Here is a 26,306-nt window from a genome sequence, read left to right as displayed (position 1 = left end):
GGCCGTTCCTCCCTCGTAATTACAACGCCTCACTGCAAGTTAATCTGGGTTAACTGTTTCGTCTCGTAGCTTGTAAGTGATGCGACGACAAGCCTCTTAATTAGGCACTCAGGCAATGTTTCTAAACTAACGAGGTGTATGCATCCAGCTTCTTCCGCCCTATTTCTTCCATCTCGCTTATTGAAGATGCAACATTCCAAGAATCTGAACATGCTGAACATCAAATTGTAGCATGCTACAACTTTGATTATCGTTGTCCCTACTCGTAATTGTTCTCTGTTAATTGCAATTAATTTCGGTTAACGTCGAAATTTAACCTAATCTACTGTCATTGTTGTTCGAATAACAACCTGTTAACGGGAAGAAAAGTTCGGATAATGGCAGAAAAAGATGGAAGTAGGTAACAAATAACATAATTAATATTCGTACTGGGATCACAAGCAACGAAAAGTTAAGAAATGAACAGAGTGTAAATGATAAAGCAAGCAATCACTAAATCTTGTGTAAAGAGTGAATATGAAACAAGTATAGCCCAATGAAACGGAGAAACATGCGACGTCTGAAGAAGAGATGGGTTGAATAATGGACTTCTAAATCCAATATTTGAACCATAGAAGTTTTACGCTGTAAATCACATGTTTCCGTAGTGTTTGACTCTATGGTTTTGAAACTCCATTAGGATTATTGGTGCAGAATGATCAAAAATCACCTCTCACATTTGAAAGGATAATAAACAAAAAGGATTGCAGAGAGAAACTTGTTTATTCAAAAATATGCAATGGGTATGACAACAGTTTGTAATGACTATGTTTTGAAAATGATGTCTGGTAAGTGTTGTTCATTGCGAGCAATACACATTTCAAGACGATGTCTGAAATTCTATCATCACCCGACGTGTCATATCTTGTGGAATAGCTGCTACCTCCGCTTGAATTACTCTCTTGAGGTCGGCAAGAGTGTGGGGCCGATGTGTGTAAACCTTAGCTTTAAGGTGACTTCAAAGAAAAAAAATCATTTGGAGCGAGGTCTGGTGATCGGGGCGGCCAAGCAAATCCCGGCGTAACGAGGTCAGTTTTCCAGGAAACAGGTCTCTGAGCACACTCATTGATATCCCAGCGGTGTGCGCTGTAGCGCCATCTTGTTGGAACCACACATCAAGATTTCCAGTTCTAAGTTGTGAAGTTAAATCCGTAAGACGTTTTCAAGCATGGCAATGTAACGGTGGGACGTGACCGTTACTGTTATACCCTCCTCTTAAAAAAAAATATATGGACCAATAATGCCATCTCTGTAAACTGCACAAAAAACAGGCACTTAATCAGAGTGCAATGGTCTTTCGTGCAGAATTCGGGGTTACGATCAGACCATTAGCTGACATTTTGTTTGTTTAAACAATCACTTAAATGGAAATATGCTTCACCACTACTCAAAAACACATCAACTCATAACACAGTTCTTAGTTTACAAACTATTTTCAATACTAGTTTATATTTTTAATGAGCAAGTTCCTATCTGCAATACATTTTGTTTTATTCGTCTTTCAAATGTGGGAGGTTTTTTTTGGGTCACCCTGTATATCTACATATGATAGAAAAGAAAGGGAAACTTGCAACATATCATTAAGTGTAGACATTGTGTTAGTGTACACTGGTGTATCAGGTTTTCAACTAATCATTTCCTGATATAATATAATATAATATTGTTTTATTAATTCAGTCTAATTGACATATCACAAATATAAAAAATCAATGACACTTACCCATGTAAGTGATCATTGTGTATTGTACAAATTATAAAAATTAAGCAACCGTTTTCGCCCTTCGGTCATCATCAGGCTTTTTTACATACAATATCTTGTACATTTTGTCTCTTATTGTGGATATTGTATGTAAAAAAGTCTGATGATGCCCGAAGGGCGAAAACGTTTGCTTGATTTTTATAATTTGTATAATACACAATGATCACTTACATGGGTAAGTGTCATTGACTTTTTTTATATTTGTGATATGTCAATTAGACTGAATTAATAAAACAATATTATATTATATTATATTATATCATATTATATTGACTATCTGAACATTTCATCATGCTTTCTAAGATAATCATTTCCTACTTCTTTATGGAAAAATGAAAATCTTTGATGCTTATTACAACATTCAACCCATCACATCACACATTTTGCACAACCTGAAGACACTGATTACAACCTACGTATTGCTGCACGCATGTAAATTATTTAACAAGATTTCGTTACACTTCCTCGTAACAATTATTCTAGGAACGAACGCGCAGTTAGGCCCATATACCAGTTCTGAAACAAATCCGCATCGATATATCAGTCCAAATTAAACTATTCATTAAAAATATATTAAATATTTGTGTAAGCACTTCAGCCATCATTTTCTCAGATAAATTAAGCAGGAGACGCTAAAAGTGTTCGCTTTAGTTTGCTAAACATTTTTGGCACTTGTTTATGAAATTATCCGTTACTCGTTGCAGTTACATTTGAGAAATTGAGGCAATATTTTTGCGGATGTTATTTTTAGGTTTTTCCAGGATTTGTGGATTTGATTTACAGTATATACTTTGTCTTTTAAACTAAGTTTGTCTGATATTTATTAAAATAATTGTTTAGCATCTCACCTAGAACCATAAGACATACCTACTACCTGCAAAACACAACTAAGTGGTTTTTAGGGGAATGAGAAAGGCAATTCCCAATCGAAAGTTTCTCGCCGTTGGCAGTGCTTCTTATATTATTTTAAAACATCTGCCTCTCGATTAAACAGATCGCTTGGTGACGTGAAACAATAATAATGCAACATTTCACGAAATCATTGAATTTCACAACCCGAGTAGGTTAACTCACGTGAAAATACATAAATGCTTTTTATGCAAGATAATCCTTAATATAGTAGGACATTTTGCTCATACTTTCAATCTTTAAACACTAACATCTCAACACCTGAAACTAAGAACTCATGTCCTCTTCGTTACTCCGAGCTCTTAACTGCCATAAACTTAGATGTAAAAATGTCTCTACGAACGTGCCAGATCACAGAAGTAATATCTTGCGGCGCTGCGGTATAACCAACCTTTGCTCACACAGTACGTTAGAATATCACTAACTCGGACTATTTGGAGGAAAGTCCAGTCTGAGTTAGTGAAGTCCGAATTATAGAGAATTTACTGCAACAGGATTATTTCGACAATTGAAAAAATAAAGATACTGTAGAGACCTAGTTGTTCAGTTACTAACTTAGTGTTTAATTAATATAATATTTTACAAATATATGAAAAAAAAATTATTTAAAAAAGTAATGAGTTAAACGTTCTATAGTCCAAGTCAATTACTGCAAAGGAAATACGTACTGTAATTAGATATTACAAACATATAGAACACAAACCATTAACTAAAGAAAGAATGAGTTTGAAGTTCTTCAGTCCAAATCAATTACTTCACAGGAAATAGATAAAGTAATTAGCTATTACAAACATATGGAACACAAAGCATTAACTAAAGAAAGAATGAGATTGAAGTTGTTTAGTCCAAGTCAATTGCTGTACAGGAAATACATACTGTAATTAGCTATTACAAACATATGGAACACTAACCATTAACTGAAGAAAGAATAAGTTTCAAGTTCTATAGTCCAAGTCAATTAGTGCACATGACATACATAGCCTACAGTAATTGGCTATTACAAACATATGGACCACAAACCATTAACTAAAGAAAGAATGTATTTGAAGTTCTTTAGTCCAAATCAATTACTGCACAGGATATACATACTCTAATTAGCTATTACAAAAATATTGAAAACAAACCATTAACTAAAGAAAGAACGAGTTTGAAGTTCTTTAGTCCAAGTAAATTACTGCACAAGAGGTAGGTCTACTCGGGTTCTGATTCCCTGCCCAAAAAAGTACAGTCTAATTCCCTCCCAATTTTTTGTTGTTTGAATTTAGTGTAGTCCGAGTCCCTTCATGCCTTTACTGTCACACTTTACACAGACTTAGGACTATCAAGGCTATAACTGAAATAACCAATCCCTTGGTGTGTTTAAAAATCATGTTAATTGATCATGTCGACTGATTGTCTTAGGATATAAAGGAAATAATCAATCCATTCTTTCGGTGTGTTTAATCTTCTACTAAAAAAAAAAAAAAAAAAAAAATAGGAAGGACTTTGTAGGACATGGCAATGCAATATTGCGGAAGATTGATCTGTCCATTATCTAATTTTTCATTTTTATTCTTTAAATAGTTCATTTTTTGTTTGTAAGTATTTATAATTGTACTTGGGTAGACGTTCACTTATATCTGCAACTGATTTTCTTTTAATGCCATTTCGGTAATTTCATAGAAGACGGGCACCTGGTTGGATGTAGTAAGTATTACCAACTTTTTTACTTTAGAGTTAAATGTTAGTGATTTTTAGTACTTTTATATGTTAGTTCTAGGTTTTTATACGAGGTGTCGCCGTGATGTTGTTTCAATTTGATTGGTTATAGTTGTCATTTATTCTAGAATTTTCGCTAATTTTGAATGGGTAATGACGTTGTCAGTTGTTCTTGGTTGTTTGGCGTGAGTGGTGTTATACTATTTTGCTGACTAATGCTATTGGAAGTTTGTCATTTTATGATTTTCCTTCGATTTGATTTGTTACAGTTGTCATCATTTATTCTAGTATTTTCGTTAATTTTGAATGGATAATGACGTCAGTAAGTTGTTATTGGTTGTTTGACGTGAGTGGTGTTATATTGTGTTTGATGGCTAAAGTCATTGAAAGTTTGTCATTTTATGACATCTGTGAAAGATGTGTGAACATAGAACAAAGTATTAAATTTTGTGTCTATTTTGGTTTATTCTTTTCGCTGGTGCATAAGAATTGTGTCGATTGTTGAGGAGAAAATTGTTCGTAAGGTTCCAAGGAATTATTTACTGAATTTTCCGTACAAGTTAAGGTGTAATAAGAGTTCAAAGAGAGTTTCATTTTGTGTAAATACATGGTTTAGTTAAGTGAAGTTAACTACTACAAAGTGTTGGTTTAGTTCTTTGTTGGCTGCAAGTTTAGATTGCCTTGAAGCTTTTGTCATAATGGAAGTGAAGTAAGTGGTTGTCATTGAAGACGTCAGTGAGGAATTTAGTTTGATGAGGTGATAAATTATTGTTTTGTTTTGTGTTTTAGTGATTTATGGGGGTAAAGTGCGAACGAAAACTGCCAGAAAAGTACTACCAATTATAATGTTCGAATGCCACCAAACTCCATAAAAATCAAAGATGAAAAATTAAACATATTTTTTGAAGGGCTTGTTCTTCTTTAAAAATATGAATGTATGTTTGATTTTTCGTCTTTGATTTTGTGATGTTTGGTGACATTTTAACTTAATAGTTGGCAGAACGTTTTGGTAGTTTTCGTCAGCCATGTTGGATTTTGCCCATCTTTATTTATAGTTGTACTTGGGTGGACGTTCACTTATATCTGCAACTGATTTTCTTTTAATGCCATTTCTAATACAGAGTTGTTTCCGATCTCTGATAACGAAATTGAATGACGTCATGTGCGTCGGGAATCACATCGACTGCTGAATTGCGGCGAAAGGTGACAGACCAATAGTGAGTGATTTCATAATCAGAGTGCACGGTGTATCACAGTAGCAATGCCCAAGAAAATCGAGCCTTTTTGGGAGGGGTTCATAACAACCCTTTCCAATGACGAGTACAGTTACGTGAAAATCATAGGAGCCTGTAAAAAAACGTGGTTTCGTTATTTCCAAGAAAGGTGTCTTGTGTATATCTAATAAGACTAGCAAAGCTCGGATGGGATTAATTCCAGAGTGGAAAAAGCAAACAAATCCACTTCCAGTCACAAGTCGCTGCGTCCCATGAGATGATACAAATTAATTCCATTCGAGCTTTACCAATCTTATTAAGTACACAGAAGACGTCTTTCTTGGAAATAACGAAACCTCGTTTATTGCAGGCTTCTTTTATTTTCACTTACCTGTACTTGACATCGGAAAGGGTTGTTATATACCCTTCCCAAAAAAGGCTGGATTTTCTTGAAAATTTCTGCTGTGAGTCGCCGTGCACTCTGACTATGAGATCACTCACTACTGGTCTATCCCTTCGCGCTACAGTTCAGCTCGTGTGACTCGTGACGCACATGATGTTATTCAAATTCATTATCGGAGATCGGAACCAACCCTGCAATTTGTCTGTGTAATTTTCCATAATTTTTACAGTCATGACTATGTTGCACGTTTTGTTCTATGAACACTTCATCGTTTGAATTAATTTTTAAAAATCACTTACAGGTTTTCAACACACACGTCCACATCCTAACACCATCCTTCAATATTTTTTGGAAGCTAAATTTGTAGTTCCACAACACAATTAATTCCTTGCCCCTTTCACTTATGATTTTTTTCACGTCTGCCATTGTCTACACTCCAATGCACTGGTATAACGAATGAACATGCCACACCCCCTTTAACTCACTCAGTATTACCAACATAAAATTAAGGACAAATGTAGGCCTAGTAAACGACCGAATCGATTGGTGTCTTTATTATCGACTTATATTTACAGAGTGATTCAGAACTTATGTTACAGAAGCATATGATAGATAGAGGATACAAAACAAACTTTTTCATTAATCAATGTGAGTCCTATTTCTCACCGGTATGGAGCTGCACTTATTTTAGTTGTTGTGACTATTTGCCACACTGTGATTGTTTGTTGTTGTTATACGCTTTGGTTTGTCATTGTCTGTTGTTTCTAGGTACATTTATTGAAAGACCAGTCATCAGAGAGTCAACATTAAGAAAACTGGAACGTTACGGCCTGAGAGAACTAGCCGATGTGCGTTTGGTTTTCGCATCAAAGCGCAGTGATACACCAGTTCGCAAGTTACGTGTTGTTCACTGATGAAGCAACTTTCACACGGTATGGTATTTTTAACACACACAACCAGCACATTTGGGAGTAGAAAAATCCATATTGCATTGCAGTCAGTTCTCATCAAGTGCGATTTAGTGTCAATGTGTGGTGTGGCATCATTAACGACACACTACTCTGTCCACATGTCATGCCAAATCGCTTAAGGGAAGAAAATTATAGGCACTTTTTGCAAAACACCCTGTCCATTTTATTGGAATAGATACCGCTTGCAGTATTCGCCAATACATCGTTCCAGCATGACGGAGCTCCTGCGCACTTCAGTCTTGTGGCAAGGCAACAGCTGACGGCAACATTATTGGTGAAGGATTGGTTATCAAGGTCCAGTCTCATCGTCACAAACATCACCGATCTTAATTAACTTGACTTCTTGTAACATCTGAAGACCTTAGTGCAGACGTCTCCAAAAGAGTAGTCGCGAGTAAGCCCCTGAACGGAACCGAAGCCAGCACGTAATGAGCGCGCTCCGCCTCACCCATCCCCATCTGTACAGTACTCAATGTTTACGCGCAAACGAAGAGTAGTGGTGGACTGCCATTATCATTGTATTGGTCGGCGTATTCGACCGTTTCACAATGTCTTCTATTCATGGACGTAGTATATTCAAGGATGAATGAGAAGAGAATTTTTTTTTGTGTTAGTGGGAAGAATATGACATGTTTAGGCCTAATTTGTTCGAAACTTCTTAAGGGTATGTTAAAATTCAACATGTGAAACACTACTCGGCTCTTTACAAAGAATATCATACAATTACAGGTATGTTGGACATGTGAAAATAATTTACTTTGGGACGTCTGTATAACTGTTGGTTATACATAATTGTCAGTATATTACAATACGTTCATACTCGGTTTCGCATTACATACTTATAGTTTTTCGTTTCAGTTTAGGTGAAATACGTACAAATATTTTGATAAATTTAAAACAAAATACAAACACAAATCACACACGTATCCTCAATCATAAAAAAAAAGCTTCTTGCTAGCTACTGTATGTTCTAACTTGAAATATTGGAAAATCACTGAAGCCCTTTACAGAATGAGCATTTGTAAAATCGTGCATACAGGACGTTACTAAAATACTGTATCCAGTACAAAGTCAAAAGTTTAAGAAAATTAAATTCTCTCCAAACACAGTTCAGAAAAGGATTTGCAATATTGCAAATGTAACTGAATCTGAAGTCGAAACCACAATTAACCAGTTTGTAGCTTACTCACTTGCATTGAACGAAAGCACAGATAGAAATGACAAAGCTCACCTAGCCATTTTCATCCGAGGAGTTAATGAACATTTTATTATGTCTGAATATCTTCTAGATTTAATTACTCTCGAAGAAAATACAACTGGAGAAGATGTTTTCCAGTTCTGAAAGGCACCATAGAACAGAAGAGGTTGAATCTGCAACGACTTGTGTCAATAGCAACAGATGGAGCTCCAGCCATGACTGGTAAACGGACAGGATTGGTGGGCAGGCTAAACAAATGGTTGAATGATCAGGGATTCCCTGTAAATATAACATATTTGCATTGTTTAATTCACCAGGAAGCACTGTGGTGTAAAGTTGTAAATATGAAGTAGGTGATGGATGTGATCGTACGAACGGTCAACACAATTAAACGGTTCTCCCTAAAATAACGCAAATTTCGTAAGCTGTTGGAGCAATTAGCCCTAAGAGAGGAATATGGAGATTAGGTGGCTTAGTCGCGGGAAAATTCTTCGGTGTTGTTTTGTTCATTGCAACTAATTTTTCCCTTTAATTTACAGCGGAAGAACATTCAGGAGTTGGAAGATGAACTGTAGGTTACTGATTTAACATTTCTTGTTGATATTTCGGATCATTTCAACAATTTGAATTGTCATCTGCAAGGATACAATCAGAATATAGTCGACATGTACAATCGTGTTACATCGTTTGTGGCAATACTAGATGCTTGAAAAGTGCAGCTTATGCAAATTAATTATACCATTTTTCATGTTTGTATTTGCTCACTAATATTCCCCAATCAAAAGTAGAAGCTTCATAGTATGCCAAAATAATATACAAACGTATGATATTTCTTATCTTTTTTATATTAATTGTACACATAAGCACATCGTTGCCGCAGTCCCCCACTGACCGCTCCCATCTGTTGAGGTACGAGCATGGATGAATATTACTGTATAATAGGATGCGAAACTTACTGAGTTTCCCGTAACACGTACTAGAGGCGCTGTTGTAGAAATTGATCTTGCTGCCACCTGTTGGGCGGAGGGGCGTTTTTACATCTAGCAGCGCACCAAGTAGCAAAAAGAGTAACTGATTACTCTATGCATTTAGCAGCGCACCTGGTGACAAAAATGTTAAACTGTGCAGAAAGTATTCCCTCCCACCCTCATCGATATTTAAAATAAAACATTTACATTTTTATTCCTCACAGGATCTTCTACTGAAAATTCTTACCGGAGCCAACAGGAAGATAAAAGAGACGATCTATTTTACACTACCCAATTAAAATATAACCAGACAGAGACAAAAAATAAAGCAAAAGGTTAGATAATTGGGATTGTATTCTTTGGGTATTTATTGTACAGTGCAATGGAAAAGTCTGCAAGAACTACTTAGATAGTTCAATTTATTATATTACTATTACTTTACAACACATTCAACAACACTATTTTTACAACGTCCATAAACATCACTGTTTAACATACGCTGCTTATACACACACGTAGTACCACTTTATGTTCACTTATTAGAAAGTTTCTGTCTGCCATCTTGTCTCCTCGAGCAATATCTCGAATAGATAAATAGAGAACTCTGGGTAATGTATCTAACATGTAGTTCTAATGTTCACCACCAATGACGTTGGGCGCTGATCATCTTATTTCAGCCTCCTGACGCCAGATGGTGCTGACCGCAGTTTCGCATCCTGTTATATATTTATCCATGATACGAGTCTCTCCCCCCTTCTCTACCATTACAGCACACTGTGTTCGGCTGGCAGCATCGGGTTCACGAGTGACAATACACTTTTTGGAGACCTCTGCCTTAGTGTATGCCACACCTGTAGACCATGTCGATGATCTTCCATGAATTTTCGACGCCTGTAACACTATAGGCCTACATATTACACCTGACATATTTGAACACGTGCGGCAGTCAATGCTTCGACGATGCCAGTGTTTTTACATTACAAGAAAGTTGGCGTCAGTTCGAAGCTCTTCTGTAATGCACAAGTTGTCAAGCGTCATTGTCTGTTGTTTTACATTGAAAGTTTAGTCATCAAAGAGTCAAACCACTGGCCCTTGAATGAATGATTGCCTACCAAACATAAGAATGAAACAAGTGTAGCGCCGTACTGGTGCGAAATAGAACACCCATTGCTTAATGAAACATGTTTGTTTTAGTATCCTCTATATACTGTATTCTTCTGTAACATAAGTTCTGAATTGTCCTGTATATTTATGTGCATGTGTACTTAGATGCATAAAGAAAGTTCAAATATTGTTGGAAGTAGTCGAGAACACTTTTATGAACCAATATTTTCTACACTTTCTAGTAGTTAATTCTAAATGAAAACATTACGTTTTTAGATTCACTAACAGATGGACTGCTTACATGGACACTAGTGTACTTAGAGCATTCATGTCCGCAACGATATGCAACCAAAAACAGATATACCATGACACCCATCCACCCAGTCATCCAGACATTACGGGTGGGAATCGGAGTATTTAATTCCAGCAGCTCCTTTTTGGCGCGGAGGGAATCGATATATTTACAACTACTGCTTCGGAGGGAATCGGGAAGAAAAATTAACACGGGAGGGAGTCGGTAGTCACTCGGTCTACTAACTTTGGAATTTTCGGACTATGATTAAGTACGTCCTGTATGCGTCTGTTTTGTTGCTGTTCTTTATGTGTATCATGACTAGATTCCTGCGTTTGTTTACCTAGCCTCCAAGCAACCCGCAATAGTGTAGGTATGAATGGAGTATAGGTTGACGGCATTCAACACCACTTAGTTCAGGTCCAATAGCAGAATTTGGTAGCGAGCACGTCATTAGAAAAGAAGAAAATGTATTTTATCAGAAAGAAGAGAACATTTTTCATTTGAAACACTTAAAATATTTACATTGGTTGATTTTAATGTGTAGAGACTCGTAAAGCAAGCACTGATATTTGTTTTATTTTGAGGTTATGCTGACATATTTTTTCATTTGTTAATTACAAACTTTAATTAGTAGATCTACAGTATCTGGATACGTTTTACTTATTGTAAAAATCTGGGGTAGACAAATTCCAGGCGCCAGGTAGCCATGGCGAATAAAAAAACATATATGGCGCCTAAATTGTTGATTGAGTTCAAAATCGTTTAAGCCTTCGACTTCTTTTTTGACACTACGACCAATTACATGTTAACAAAAGTGGTTATAGGAAGAAATTTGAATGTGCTTTATACGTTAATATCGTTGCATTTTGTTGCGCATCTCAAGATATTGTTTTACACACCTTAAGAGCGTCTGTGAGAGCGTGTGTTTGTATTTCGGATGTATTTTCATCTTAGCTCGAATGGTTTTGTCGTTTTATGTGTGGATAAAATATGGTGGCTCCTGAAAATAAAGTGCTGGCACCAAATTTTTTTTTGTTCTTGTCTGTCCTCAGTAAAAATAATCTTTTATTGCATATATATATATAAGCTGCCTTTAAATAAATACTATGTTAGTGTTGTTATGAAGTCCAAGTGGCATTTTGTACAAGAATACTATTCCTGTTGTTCACGGACTTATAGATAAAGGTACACGAATGAACAGATGTAAACACACAATACCGAACTTGTAGGAAGACTGCTGAACTGCAGCGTGAAATTCTGACTTGGAACTTGCTCTCTGCACCAAGAGAAGCTAGTATGATCGAAGCACATCTAACTTATATTCAAAGTAACCAAACGCAAGACTCTAATTATGACACATTTTTAAAGCCAGATAAAATTCGTGATAGTTTGGCCTACAGTTAATAAATTCAATTAATGTAAATTAATCTTATGTTGGGTAATTTGAATTTATTATTAATTTTTTTTACTTTTTGGGGTCCATACACTTAGCATGCTTTGGTTCATTGTACGCCCTTTATGTGCGATGATTTTCCCTACATGCGACAGGTGGTCTGAATGGCATTGATGGATCGGACACCAACAGGTGGGCCATCCTGCCTCAGCCTCTAATAGAGCCAGGTTCCGTTTCGCGGACGAGTAGCCTGATAAGGCCCAGGACCCGGAGCCCTAAGGCCTTGCTATATCAGCATAGGAAAGCCGTACTACTCTCAATACCTCACCCCGGCCTATTTTTACTATTGCAGATGAGAGATGAAATGTGGAAGAGGTGGAGAGTGGTTGGTGGAATAATGGAGGAAAGCGAGAGTACCCCGAGAAAAATTCTCTGCAACGTCTGCCTTATCCATCACAAATTCCACTACAACCTGGCCGGAAATTTAAGACCATCGCACTTGCACTTGCGTCATAGACGCGGTCATTATTGATGTCAGTCAAGAAGAGATTGCCTCATTTGTGAAGTCTCGGCACTACAAACTGTTTTCTACACTATTCGTAGATATAACTTGTATAATGAATCAAGGCAGGGAAAACGGATTAACATATTGCTAACACCGCATTTAAAAACATAAATTACAGACTCACCAAGGGAGAGGTTGGTGGGCAAGTAACCAGGGCAGGGCTGGGATGCGGTGTCCCCCTCGTGGGTGGGCGGCCAGCACACGACCCCGTCGAATTCCGCACTGCACAGCGCCGAACCTGCGGACAGTGAGGGGCTCGAATCATGTCTACCAACGAAAGGAGCAGATACAGTCTTACCCCCGACTCTACGCACCTTCTTCCTGCATCTGGGAGCATTTGTAGCCCGCCTTGAGCTGGTACGCGATCTGCGAATTGTCTGCCATCTGCAACAAAAGCAAGAAGAGTTTAGAAAACGAGCATTCACTTGTTAGTTCCCTGGACGATTGCATATCAACATTTATGAGTTTACTGGTCTAGTGTTAGATAGAAGAAAATCCCCATGATAAAATGTCACAGGTTGGGACGTGGTCATTCCTTACGTAGTGCAGCCCAAGTAGGTGTATTGCAAACCCTTGTGAAATGAGTTACCGGTAACATGAATTCATAACCTGGTTCTTCCATCCGTTGTATTACGTGTTTCTTTCCAGCCTTCCGTAACCGTAATATTCTGTTTTAGCTACAACAAATTTCATCACAGCCTGGCCGTATGGAACCCTGACTGCCTAGATGTAGGACGAGCGAGCTAGTACTAAATCACAGACGCGAGTAATTATGGTCCGTCCCAGGAATCTGTAGAGTAGAAAAACAAAATAAGACCTCTGCGCAAGTGGTATGTGGGAGGGCTAGGGCCAATAACCGCTCTGGAGGGAGATATTGGGTGAACGAAGCTACCAATCGCTTGCAGGGAGTGGATGATTTCTTTCTTAACTCTCTACCACGAGCATCTTACCCCTTAGCGACCTCGAGCTGATACTGTCTGCAATACATTCTGGCACAGATAGACTCCGCCCCCATATGCGCCAAGTCACTCTACAGAATCCTGGGACGGACCATAGAAGTTACGTATGTACACTGGCGTTCAAAGATACCTGACCCCTACTAATGTTAGTGATCGATAATTTACTAAGACAAGCTTTGTCCCATGGTCTGGGACATGTCTGCAAAGATCAGTAAGACCCGTTACGGTATAGGCTACCATCTCGCCTGTGGATTTGGATGGGGTGGACCCAGGTTAAATAAACGATGGCACGGCGTGTCTGAATGTTGACGGGGTAGGTAGATGCATCGCAGTGTGGCCAGCTTTGTTAATTTAAAATATATTAGAATATTATTTTTATTTTTTTTTTTTACGTTTAAGTCGCAGTAAATTCACGAGTTAGTCATCGAATCATTACGAACAAATTTAGTCGATGTTTTTGATACGACAAATGAGAAGTTTGAGCTTTGCCAGAAAATTAAGTGCATTACGTAGCAACGCTGCATACCATTATAGCAGTACGTACAGCCAGCACAATTGACAGTTTGAGAATGTAAACATGGCTTAGCCTGTTGCCTCACTCCTGCTGATAAACCATACGGGGAGTAAAGAGCATGTGACCTTGTGTGACTGTTTACATTCTCCAACTATCTTTTCGCTGACTTTATTCCTTCACTTTACTGATTTGTTGAGGTATCCGGGCTGCAGCGTTGACGAGTTTCCACAGCCACGTTACTAGAGTTGAAGAGTGAAATGTGTAGTTCATTTTAAGACAATTAGGAGGAAATGCCTAAACACTGCTTGCAGACCAACGAAGCAAGCAGGCAGGTATCCATAGACTTTATTCCTTCACTTTACTGATTTGTTGAGGTATCCGGGCTGCAGCGTTGACGAGTTTCCACAGCCACGTTACTAGAGTTGAAGAGTGAAATGTGTAGTTCATTTTAAGACAATTAGGAGGAAATGCCTAAACACTGCTTGCAGACCAACGAAGCAAGCAGGCAGGTATCCAGGCCTTAAGGTAGTAGCCCTGCCAGGATACTCGGGAAATTAGGGCCAATCAGCCACATTCCCTTGAATGAAAGATGATTAGCCTGAAGAAACCGATATGAGAGAAAGCCGGACGGACAAAATGGTACTACTTGGCATGAAAAAGGACACGAAAATAGGTCAGTAATAATAAGTAATAAAAATCTATGGAAATTGGCAGATGAAGATCCAATTGAACTACAAATTAGAAGGCGCAAGTGGAGGTGGATAGGACATTTGTTAAGGAAACCGAGGGAGGCTATTGAAAGACAAGCATTAGAGAGGAATCCCCAAGGAGCCCGAACAGTGGGATGCCCAAGAGGCACATGGAGGAGATCTGTGAGAGAAGAGGTTGAAAGCACTGGAAGAGTGTGGAATGAGGTCAAGGCTATTGCTGCCAATCATGTTCGATGGAGATCTCTCTTTGGTGCCCTATGCTCCACCAGAGAGTGAAAGGACCTACTACTACTACTACTACTACTAATCGAAATCTCTATTTTCATGACTGAACTACTATTAAAACATGGCACGAATTACTTACTATACATAATCCAACAAGCACTCATATTTTTAAACAATTTAATGGAATTTTAACATGAAATGCTATTTTTAACCGTCTGCAAAGGAACAAAATATTATTATAGATTTTTGTACGTCACATAAGTTATCTAGTATTTATACCTGAGAAATAATATAACACTTTGCCTTGCACTCGATACCTAGCCTATATCCTATAATGAAATGTCATTGTATTTTTAAATATTAAAATACATCGAGTTCTATTAGTACAATGCAAAACTGTTAATAGATGAAAGGCCTTAAATACAAAACACATGACTTTTCCGTATTATAAAATATATTCTACAGAACAATGTTTGTATTTGAAGATCCAATTTAGTAGTTATAAAAGTATAACATATCGATGGCTAAGAAGTGATACCGCGTGTGTGTGAATTTGCAGGTGAATCAGAAAAAATATTTTAAACATTACTTTTTCTCAAATTAAGTGGTTAGGTATGGCTTACAGCAATAACATTTTTGGAAATATTAAACATTTTTTTCCTCCATACTGTATCTTGTACAATAATGAAAATTGGTATGTGTAAAACACTATCCTTATGCTGTATGAAAAAAATATTTTTACACTTCAAAAAATATTTATATATATTTTTTTCAAAATTCAAAATGATGGCAGTCTACTATGCAGTGATAAAGCGTTTCCCTCATAACTCAAAACTTGTTAACTTTTTCATGTTTTCTCTCTTTTATTTTATTGCTGAAACTCATATTTACAATGTCATGCTCTTTCAACTACATTCCTTATTAAATAATATATTTTTCTTAATTTTGTGTTAGAAGAAAGTAGACCATTTTTTAAAATGAATTTGTTTATCAGACAATCTATCAAAGGTAGAGAAGTGATCTTGCATTATATTGTAGATATGACATGCATAAATACACAAAAAATATTTCATCACAGAATGTTAGATAGTTTTTTAGTTATGTGGGAAATGCTTCATCACTGCACAGTGAACTGAATTTTGAAAAGAAAAATGTAAATAATTTTTTTAATCGTAAAAATATATATATTTTTTCATATAGCAGAAGGACAGTGTTTTACACATACAAATTTTCATTATTGTACAAGATACAGTAATGGAGAAAAAACAAGTTGAATATTTCCAAAATTTTAATGCTGTAAGCTATTCCTAACCCCTTAAGCAATCTTTTTGTGTATTATCATTTGCAAGATCTGCATCTTAAGGACAAAGTATTGGTTAAATGTTTAATTTTGTGGACATAATAACGTAGTTCATTTAAATAATGATGTCGTTAAAGTAAATGACAGTTTTTCGTAAATACGAGGTGTCACTTCTTAGCCATTAATATTTCAGAGATGTGTTCCTTTTCTCATATATCCTCTCCTTTATGCGCAGAGATTGGTGGGCCTACTTTCTTTAATTGCCTCGATATCACACAAATAGCGTATAATAACCCTAGTTGTAGGTCTTATAATTTTACAGTTTCCATCCTTGTGCAAGCTTTCGAGTGGGGTTTCAACTGACGTTATGGATGATTTTCTTATACGTTCTGAATTTTTATACCTGGTATTCAGAATAAATCTATTATATTCGTAGTCTACGCACTTATTGAAGAAAAGGCTGAACACATTAAAGTATAGGCCTACGCGAAATTAAAAGGAAAGAGAATTGTAATTGCTTGAAAGAACTTATAATGCAGGAGAGAGGTTTACATCGAGCGAAATAAATTGGATTATACAGCTAAACTGAGAAAGTAACGTGAAGGAAATTGTGGCACCTAATTCCACTCGGGACTTAGTTGTACGTAGCCAAGTTGCGAATCTTATAAAGTCATTTTTAATTTGGAGTAGCATAGTATGAAATTTTTCTCGAGTACAATATTCTGTTTCTAATTTTAGAAACCCAAAGTACCCCCTTCGTCCACTCAGTTACTAACTGTTATTTCAGACATTGATTTATTCCAGTTACAATAAACAGCTACAAAAGCAAACAAGATGCAGAAGTGTACATATTTACACAACAACTCAGATTGTTCGCGTTTCGATATTAAATTCATCTCGTATAACATTCTAACTCCTGATTCTTGATACAGTCTTTACATCAATTCATTATTTTGCACTAATCAACAGCCATATGACTCTTAAATTCGAGTGTGTTTAAAGAAAACGCATACACTGTAACTGTAGTAGTAAAACCCATTTTCACAACTAACATTTGGAAAAGATTTCTCCCAAAAGTAGAAAATTAAAATACGATTCACTCCCTTTCATATAAGTATCTGCTGTTTTTTTTTCCTTGTCGAAGGAGGGACCCCGAAGGCTTGCACTGCAGCCTGAGGCTTATTGTACTTACTACTCCTATTTTATTAATGATTGGGTAGCCGAACGGCCGCGCTCTTGTACAAGTACAGCACGCTGCACCGTGGACTTCCGGGCTATGGTATGGATGATAATATGTGAATTAATGATGGTGAAATGAGTCCGAGATCCAACGCCGAAAGTTACCCAGCAATTCTGCTTCAGTTGGTGGAGGGAAAACCTTGAAAAAAAAACCTCAATCAGTAACTTGTCCCAACCAGGACTTGAACCCGGGCTCGTTCGTTTCACGGTCAGACGTGCTAACTGTTACTCCACAGCGGTGGACAAGTACCTGGTGTTACTGACCTTTGGTTTGGATTTTAAGAAATGGACAGTTTTCTCAACGCTAAGAAAAAATTATACATGACCATCAAGATAACTTTAGATTTTTTGTCGCAAAAATTAATTATTTCACTGTGAAACATTTTTTTTTCGCGAAAATGTGGAGTAAAAATATTGACACATTCGCTAAAATTAAATATTACATTTACGAAGAAAACCACATTCTCCTTTAATCCACTATTGTTTTATTATTGTTCATGCGAAAATATGTGGCATTTAATTACATAGAGACTACCCATGTTTGGCTGAGTTATCAAAGATAAATATTTATGCTTAGTTAACATATCTTAAATTAAAATTATTGATATTTCTTCAGAAGCAATTAGAACAGAACCTTGACTTACAAGAAATGATTTGTTTGATTACTGTGTTAAATCTTATTACGCGAAGTAGCCTACAGTAATGCACCGAGTAGAGCCCGATCGCAAACTCGTGGCACCAACAAGTGCGACCTTCTTTCTAAGGCTTCGGAGTGGGGGGTTCTGTGTGTTCGAGCGACTGCTTATTCATAGACATAGAGCGTACTATTCAAACATCCTCCCAGCAAGACTCTTGGGCAAATCCATGTAAGTGGATGCCAATTCGTCTTTCGCGCAGGTGCCACGAGTTCGCGATCGGGCTCTACACTCGAGTGCATTGATGGTCGGGTGGTATAAACCAGGGGTAGGAAAAACTTCGATGCACCTAGAAAGGCACACAGCTCGACGCTTTACCATAGCTTATGCTGCTAACACAAAATTTCAGTGGCGGATTTTTTGTCCCGGGGATGACATTATAGATTGCTATTGACTATTTTTATAGGAAATTGTGTTGAATATATGTAACATTATGATATTATGGTACTTATGAAACAAATCATGATAACAAGCAATAATTATTCAAAAGAATAGAGAACAGTAAATACAGTCTTGTAAACGGAAACAGAGAAACATTTATAACCATACTTTTTTTTTTTTAATTTTTGTGCTCAAACAGCATGTTCCATTGCGTACAAGTGTTGCAATATTATGAGTACATGCTATGTTTACGTTATATATACATATATATAAATGTTGCAATATTACATACTATATTTACGTTACATATAGCCTATGTGTAGTTCACAGTTCATAGTCATTTAGCAATACACTATTGTAATAGACAGAGTCAAATTAAATTATATAGCTCATAGTCATTTAGCAGTACACTACTGCAATATACAGAGTCAGTTTAAATTATACATTACAATCCAAAAATTAAAATTATTAAACATCTACTCTATACAATGGATGATCAACTAGCCAATTAGAAAGCTTATGCTTAAGTACATTATAAATATATTATAAATCCGCAATTTAAAATATACATTACAAATCCAAATTTTAAAATATACATTACATTACAAATCCAAAAATTTTAATAAAAATTATGTAAGTACTCTATACAATCGATGATCTGCTCGTCAATTATAAAACTTATGCCTAAATACATCATAATACAGTGTTGTATAAGTGTTGCAATATTACATACTATATTTACGTTACATATAGCCTATGTATGTGTAGTTCACAATTCATAATCATTTAACAATACACTACCTGTAACAGACAGAGTCAATTTAAATTATACATTACAAATCCACAATTTAAAATATACATTACAAATCCACAATTTAAATTATACATTACAAATCCACAATTTAAAATATACATTACAAATCCACAATTTAAATTATACATTACAAATCCACAATTTAAAATATGCATTACAAATCCACAATTTAAAATATACATTACAAATCCACAATTTAAATTATACATTACAAATCCACATATGAAATATACATTACAAGTCCAAAAATTTAAATAAAAATTTATCTACTCTGTACAATGGATGATCAGCTAGCCAATTATAAAGCTTATGTCTAAATATATTATAAGACAATATTGTACAAGTGTAGGCATGTTACATGCTATGTTTACATTACATATATGTGTAGTTCACAATTCATAGTCATTTAGCAATACACTATTGTAATTGACAGAGTCAAATTAAATTATACATTACAAATCCACAATTTAAAATTTACATTACAAATTCACAATTTAAATTATACATTACAAATCCACAATACAAAATATACATTACAAGTCCACAAATTTAAATAAAAATTTATCTACTCTATACAATGGATGATCAGCTAGTCAATTATAAAGCTTATGCCTAAATACATTGTAAGACAATTTTTTACAAGTGTTGGAATGTTACATGCTATGTTTACATTACATAGGCTATATGTATAGTTCACAGATTATAGTTCATAGCCCTAGTCATTTAGCAATACACTATTGCAATAGACAGAGTCAAATTTAAATTATACATTAAACCATACCCTTATTGAAATCACAAATTAATTGGCAATTACATATCATTTTATTGACACAAAACTCATAAATGTTCGGGATATTAAACAAGAAAACTTATATTATCGTCGGAAGTGGGTATTTACTTTATAAAACTACGCAGCAAATAGGTTAGCTAACTAAATATTTAGCCTATTTCGATTTATTTCTCTCTGTTTTAAAATTAACTTTGATGTGCCTACTGAAAGTTGACACTTCCTTTTGTTTACAATAGTGTCGAACTCTGGTTCCATTTAGGAGAAAATGAAACGAAATGCACATACTTAATGTTCATCAGCGATGAGGCTTCCAACATTATTCTTCTACAAGGTGCGGCAAAGGAATCGGACGGTTTTAGAAGGGCATTAACTGAGCATCATAAGGAGATATGGATATCGATCGACCATCGTTTATTAGCATTTTTATGTCATTTTGTGTAATCATGGAAGTATGGAGCTCGGAGCATAGTACTTTCATTATAGAGACATTTTTCCACAATGGTGATTCAGTTGTGAAAACCCAGCGTGCCTTTCGTCTCCAATTTAATGTTGGGCCGCCACGGAGCCGTTCCTGCTCGCAATACCATATTGAGATGAGAACAAAACTTTCGATTATCAGCATCAACTTGCAAGAAGAAACCACCAGGTCACGTTCGAAGTGTACGAACGCCAGATAACATTGAGCGAGTAAGAATGGCTGTTACAAGGAGTCCACATCGATCAGCTAGACGGCAGGCTATAGCACTGCGACTTTCAGAACGTTCTGTGCTCCGAATATTGCATTCAGATCTTAAGTTTCATTCTTATAAACTTATGATTGTTCAGCAATTGAATGAGGGAAACTATGTCCAATGCAAGACTTTCGCCGAGAGGATGGTGGAAATTTTGACTGACGAAGTTATTAGGTTCATGAGTGACGAGGCACATTTCCATTTAAATGGTTATGTTAATAAGCAGAACTTTAGATATTGGGCCTCCGAAAATTCTAACGAACTACACGAGTTTCCGCATAGGTTACAGTTTGGTGTGTTGTGTTTAGATACTGCGTCATACGCCCGTATTTTTTTTAGGAGAACGGGAACACTGTGACAATGAATAGTGAACGCTACGTCGAAATACTAAGGACATTTCTTCAACTAGAACTGCGTAGGCGTCTACATGCAATTGATAGACAAATTATATGGTTTCAGCAAGATGGTGCCACGGCTCATACGGCAGAAAATTCAATGACAGTTCTGCGCCACATGTTTCCAGGCACATCATTTCTCGGCGTGGCGACATTCCCTGGCCTCCCCGCTCGCCTGACCTTACCGTCTGCGACTACCTACTTTCTGTGGAGTTACCTGAAATCCAAAGTGTACATGAACAGTCCCCAAACAAATGATGACCTGAAGATTGCCATTGGAAAGTGCGACACGCAACTTTAGGGAAAGACTTGAAGAGTGCATAGAGAGAGACGGACACCATTTGAAGAACATAATTTTCAAGACAATTTAAGTGTATGTCAACAAAATGGCATACATAGCCAGTTTTTTTGGCAGCAATAGATTTGTTGTAATAGACATTACTGAGTTATTTCCATTTGAAAATCGTCCGATTCCTCTGACGACGTTCTAGTTGTTTAGTATGCTGATAAGTCGAACCGAAGACAGCCACAATGCGTCCTGCTAAACAATGAATTCATTGGTAATAATTTTCTGGCAATGCACGGTACAATTCCACACCCAGCACTCGTGAACCGCACAGAGGTGTCCTATTTAGCAGTATCAGAAGTTCACGTTGCAGTATGTGTGGAGCACCAGCAATATTATAATGAGAAGGGATTGTGAAATAGTACATTATGCAACGAGCCTATAATGAAGGTAATTAAGAAGCGAGTATGGATATTTATGAAACGAGCGCAAGCGAGTTTCATAATTTTCATACGAGCTTCTTAATTACAATTATAGGCGAGTTTCATACGACTTTTTGTGCTCGACCATATTTCTAACTTGATATTATTAATTTTCTTTGTATCTGACCTTGACCAATGTCCCATATGTTGTGAGATGTGCGCAGACGCGAAAGTATTGATTTTTTTCGAGGAACAGATGTCCACATTGACCTTGCTATGCCATAAGAACCTACAGAGGTAACATTCAAATTAAATTAGACATTGAAAAACGAGATGACAAATTGAATTTATTTGAATATGATTTACAATTAACGCTAATTATTATAGTAACAGAACATAACCTTCTGCGACAGTATTGTGTTTCCAGCCTCCGCGACTTTTCGCTAATTCTCTTTCGATTGCATATCCGAGAATAATCGATACTTGCGGTTTTATAACGGTAGAAAGCTGACCTGTCATTGGCTGAACAATTGTAACCTGAGTCGTCATTGGCTGAAAGACCTGACCTTTAATGAGTAGATGTACTTTAATGACATGCATTAAAGGTCTGCTACCAGGTGTATAATTACTACATTTCGGCATGGTCGAGCATAAAAAAAAACTTGTATTCTTCGTTCATTGGTTTCAGATCTTGGAACTTGACAGTGAACTCATTTAGCATATCTGTCATAATATTCTTACACTTCAGTAAGTTGTGTTCTGTCTCCTTATGTATAATAGACTTGAGGGTAGGGAAATGATACAAATGATTTTTCCTTCACTCAAACCTCCCCGGATAATTCGTCGACACAACAGTATAATTTTCAATATGCATGTTCGTAAAATGTCTTCTCATGTTATAATGTGATGTGTACCTAATAATTGTTGCACACAATAAACAACGCCCATCCCAAACACAAAAAAATATTTCTCCTAGTATTCAGAATGAAACATGGGGTCCTGCGTGGAATCATGTTGCAGGCGATCCAGCACTGTTCACTCTGATTGGCAGTGTAGTAGCGAACTGCATGAGAGCCAGGGAGTGCCATGAGCGGCTCTTCCCCATCCCTGGTATACTGACATTCAAAGATATCTGATCCGACTAATCGATAGTGATCGATAATTTGTTGGTGTAAATGTGGATTCTTTAGTTATTGCTTCTATGAATAGATGGCGAAGATAATAGTCACTCTTGCCAATTGTAGATAAATATTCCCGCATTATGGAATTCAATTTTCATCCCACTCAACTGATTGTAAAACAACACTGGGTTTAGCTGGAAACAGCTGATATTGTGATAATTAGGTTTCGTAATCCAGCTACCTATAAACTGGAATGAGGTTGCCTGATTCCAAGTATATATGACGTCACAGCTCAGGTACAGGTACGTTCGTATACAAAATAGTTACGCATCCTCTGCCTTCTTCCTCTAGAAAGCCAAAACCGGGACGCAGTCATAGTGAGTAGTCTTATCGGTCACTGCTCTTACTAGTCGTATTATTTAAAGAACTACATCTTTGTGGTTGATTGAAGGTTCATTGCAGAGGTAAATGCCTTAGGTAAGACGCATAAGCGTGTCATATTGTAGGGCATAGTTGAGGATATTTAAACTAATATTTTCACTATCAATATAGATAACATTACATCTAAAAGTGAAAAATAAACGTAAACGTGACAAAAACAGTGCACTGAAAGACAATGCAATACCAAGAGGCACAGAGAGTGTGTTGAACGTAATCTAAAAGAACCAGTGCTATCACAATTGAATATTATGAAGATATTAACTCGACGTTTAGCATGGATTTGAGTAGCATACCATGATGTTCAGTGCTAACATCCCAATTAATAAACTGTGTAATCAAGGTGTATAATAAATTAAATAATCTACATTTTAGGACATTTCTAGAAAAGTACATAGAAAATTAGTGAGTTTTCAGTGATAAGAGACATAAGTTATGCAATATCTTAATGAAATACGAAAAAATATCAGAGAATAGGAATAACTTTTACTACATCATGCACCAATAACGTCATATATAACGACATTCAAAGATATCTGACCCCACTAATCGATAGTGATCGATAATTTGTTGATGTAAGTGTAGCTTCTTTAGTCATTACTTCTATGAATAGATGGTGAAGATAATAATCCTACATAAATATACGCGCATTATAGAATTCAATTTTTCACACCACTTTACTCATTGTAAAACAGTTGGAAACTACTGATATTGTCAATTATGAGAATAATTTATGATTAATCTACATAATGATTTTCCCTGGCACCTTTTTAATGGCTCCAATACTGGTGCCACCTATTGAGAACTACCAGAACTCTTTCAAAGTTTGTCAATTTTTTTATCTATCTTTGGTTCTGACTTATCCCGTGGTTGGAAAATTCGCTTACACGTTCACAAAATCGTAGGTCAGATATCATTGAACGCCAGTTATTGAAATAATTTCTTGCAATATAAAGTCATTTCAAGTGACATCCGCGTATGTTCAAGTTCCGTAACTTACGAATGCACGTTATTATTCACTGCAGAGATCACAACGAAAATGAACATGTTCAAGTATGTGTTTACTAGCATAGCTATAGAATGTCGGGAGTTGACTGTACTCCACGGACACGCAGCGACGACCTGTTTGTTTATATCCTTATCCGTTGCATTACCTGTGTTCGGCGTACTATATACCCAATGTGTCCTTAACTTCAGTCTTTAGGTAGCTGGAATACGAAGCCTAGTGATAATAATCAATGCTTAATCTACATAATCATTTTCTCTGACACTTTTTTAACTGTCCCAATAATGGTGCCACCTATTGAGAACTAACGGAACTATTTCAAAGTTTGTCCATTTTTTTATATCTTTGGTTCTGATTTATTCCGTGATTGGTAAGTTCGCTTATTCGATCATAAAATCGTAGGTCGGATACCTTAGAACGTCAGTGTACAAACAAATGCTATCTACCACATACCTCCCCAATGTATGGGTAGCAGTTGCGTTGATGGTCGAAAAATGTAAATAAAACAAATTCGCTCTCTTTCCCGAGCACAAGATCAAGCAGTAAGGTGTTTTGGAGAGAACTTTGTGTTCAATGTGGGAAAGAGGGAAGTCAGTGGGAGTGATTAACTTACTGGTTAAATGTTTCCGGATAATGAATCATGAATATTTTATATGAAGTAACAAAAAATACAACATTTTATTGTATTTCAGCGTCGATTACAAAATGAAAGGGTACATCTTAATATAATACTAAGTGGCTCTGAAAATATAAACATATATCTAAAATAGAAACATATATCTAGAACTCGTGTCCGCACCCGTGGAGTAAAGGTTAGCGCGTCTAGCCGCGAAACCAGGTGGCCCGGGTTCGATTCCCGGTCGGGGCATGTTACCTGGTTGAGGTTTTTCCGGGGTTTTCCCTCAATCCGATATGAGCAAATGCTGGGTAACTTTCGGTGCTGGACCCCGGAATCATTTCATCTGCATTGTCACCTTCATCTCACTCAGACTCTTAAATAACCTAAGCTGTTGATAAAGCGTCGTAAAATAACCTGCTAAAATAAAATAAATTTAGAACTCGTACATTGGAAAAGGGGTGTGGTAGATAGCATGTGTTTATATCGTCCGACCATCAATGCACTAGACTGTATCCTGATTAAATGCATGCAACATAAAGATATATACAGATCGGGAAATATTTTATACACACTTCGGTTTGCACCACTGCAAAAGGAAATTCAAAGTTTTATCCACACTGCACTCAAGCGCATGCTCTAGCTCATACCTGCACAAACAGCGCTCAACGAGCGCGCGCGCTCTTTCGGAGCGGGAGAGCTGTGTTTTCTTCTCGCCAAATCGGAGAGGAAGATACGTCAGAATGACAAGACTTGCTATAGGTAGAGGAGAGGGAAACGACCACTCAGCTATCTAGTGGAGTGCAGTGCGTATTCTCAGTAACTGTTTCACGTTGTTCTACTGCTACAGTACGGTATGGAGGAATCTAAAAGACGGAAAAGTAGTGATCAGGCAAATTCTTTCAAAGTTGCATGGGAAAATGATTATTTTTTCATAGCTGCTGGAGTAAATACTCAGTGCTTTATCTGCCACAATATTTTGAAAGGTAGAAAGAAACATAACATAACAATGCGTCATTACGAGTCCAGACATAAAGATACTAAAGATATTAATCTTCAACAATTTAAATATCTCTCTTCAGGGAAAAGGCCAGCTCAGTGTTGATATGTTGAATAAATTACGGGATTTCAGTCGTAAACTTACACTT

General features: G+C 36.6%; 1 protein-coding gene across 1 annotated transcript in view; it reads right to left on the bottom strand.

Moving 5' to 3' along the window:
* Window positions 1–26,306, bottom strand: part of LOC138701512 (calcitonin gene-related peptide type 1 receptor-like) — a 1,012,748-nt gene that overhangs the window by 55,892 nt on the left and 930,550 nt on the right. Inside the window, exons 3-4 of the mRNA XM_069828480.1 lie at window positions 12,831–12,900; window positions 12,641–12,754 (exon numbers count right to left, since the gene is read on the bottom strand). Coding sequence (XP_069684581.1) covers window positions 12,641–12,754; window positions 12,831–12,900 — 184 coding nt within the window. The remainder of the gene's footprint in view (window positions 1–12,640; window positions 12,755–12,830; window positions 12,901–26,306) is intronic.

This window comes from Periplaneta americana, chromosome 6 (genome assembly GCF_040183065.1).
Source record: "Periplaneta americana isolate PAMFEO1 chromosome 6, P.americana_PAMFEO1_priV1, whole genome shotgun sequence".
NCBI lineage: Eukaryota > Metazoa > Arthropoda > Insecta > Blattodea > Blattidae > Periplaneta > Periplaneta americana.
The sequence above is the reverse complement of the archived record's forward strand: the minus strand, read 5'-3'. Positions and strand labels throughout refer to the sequence as shown.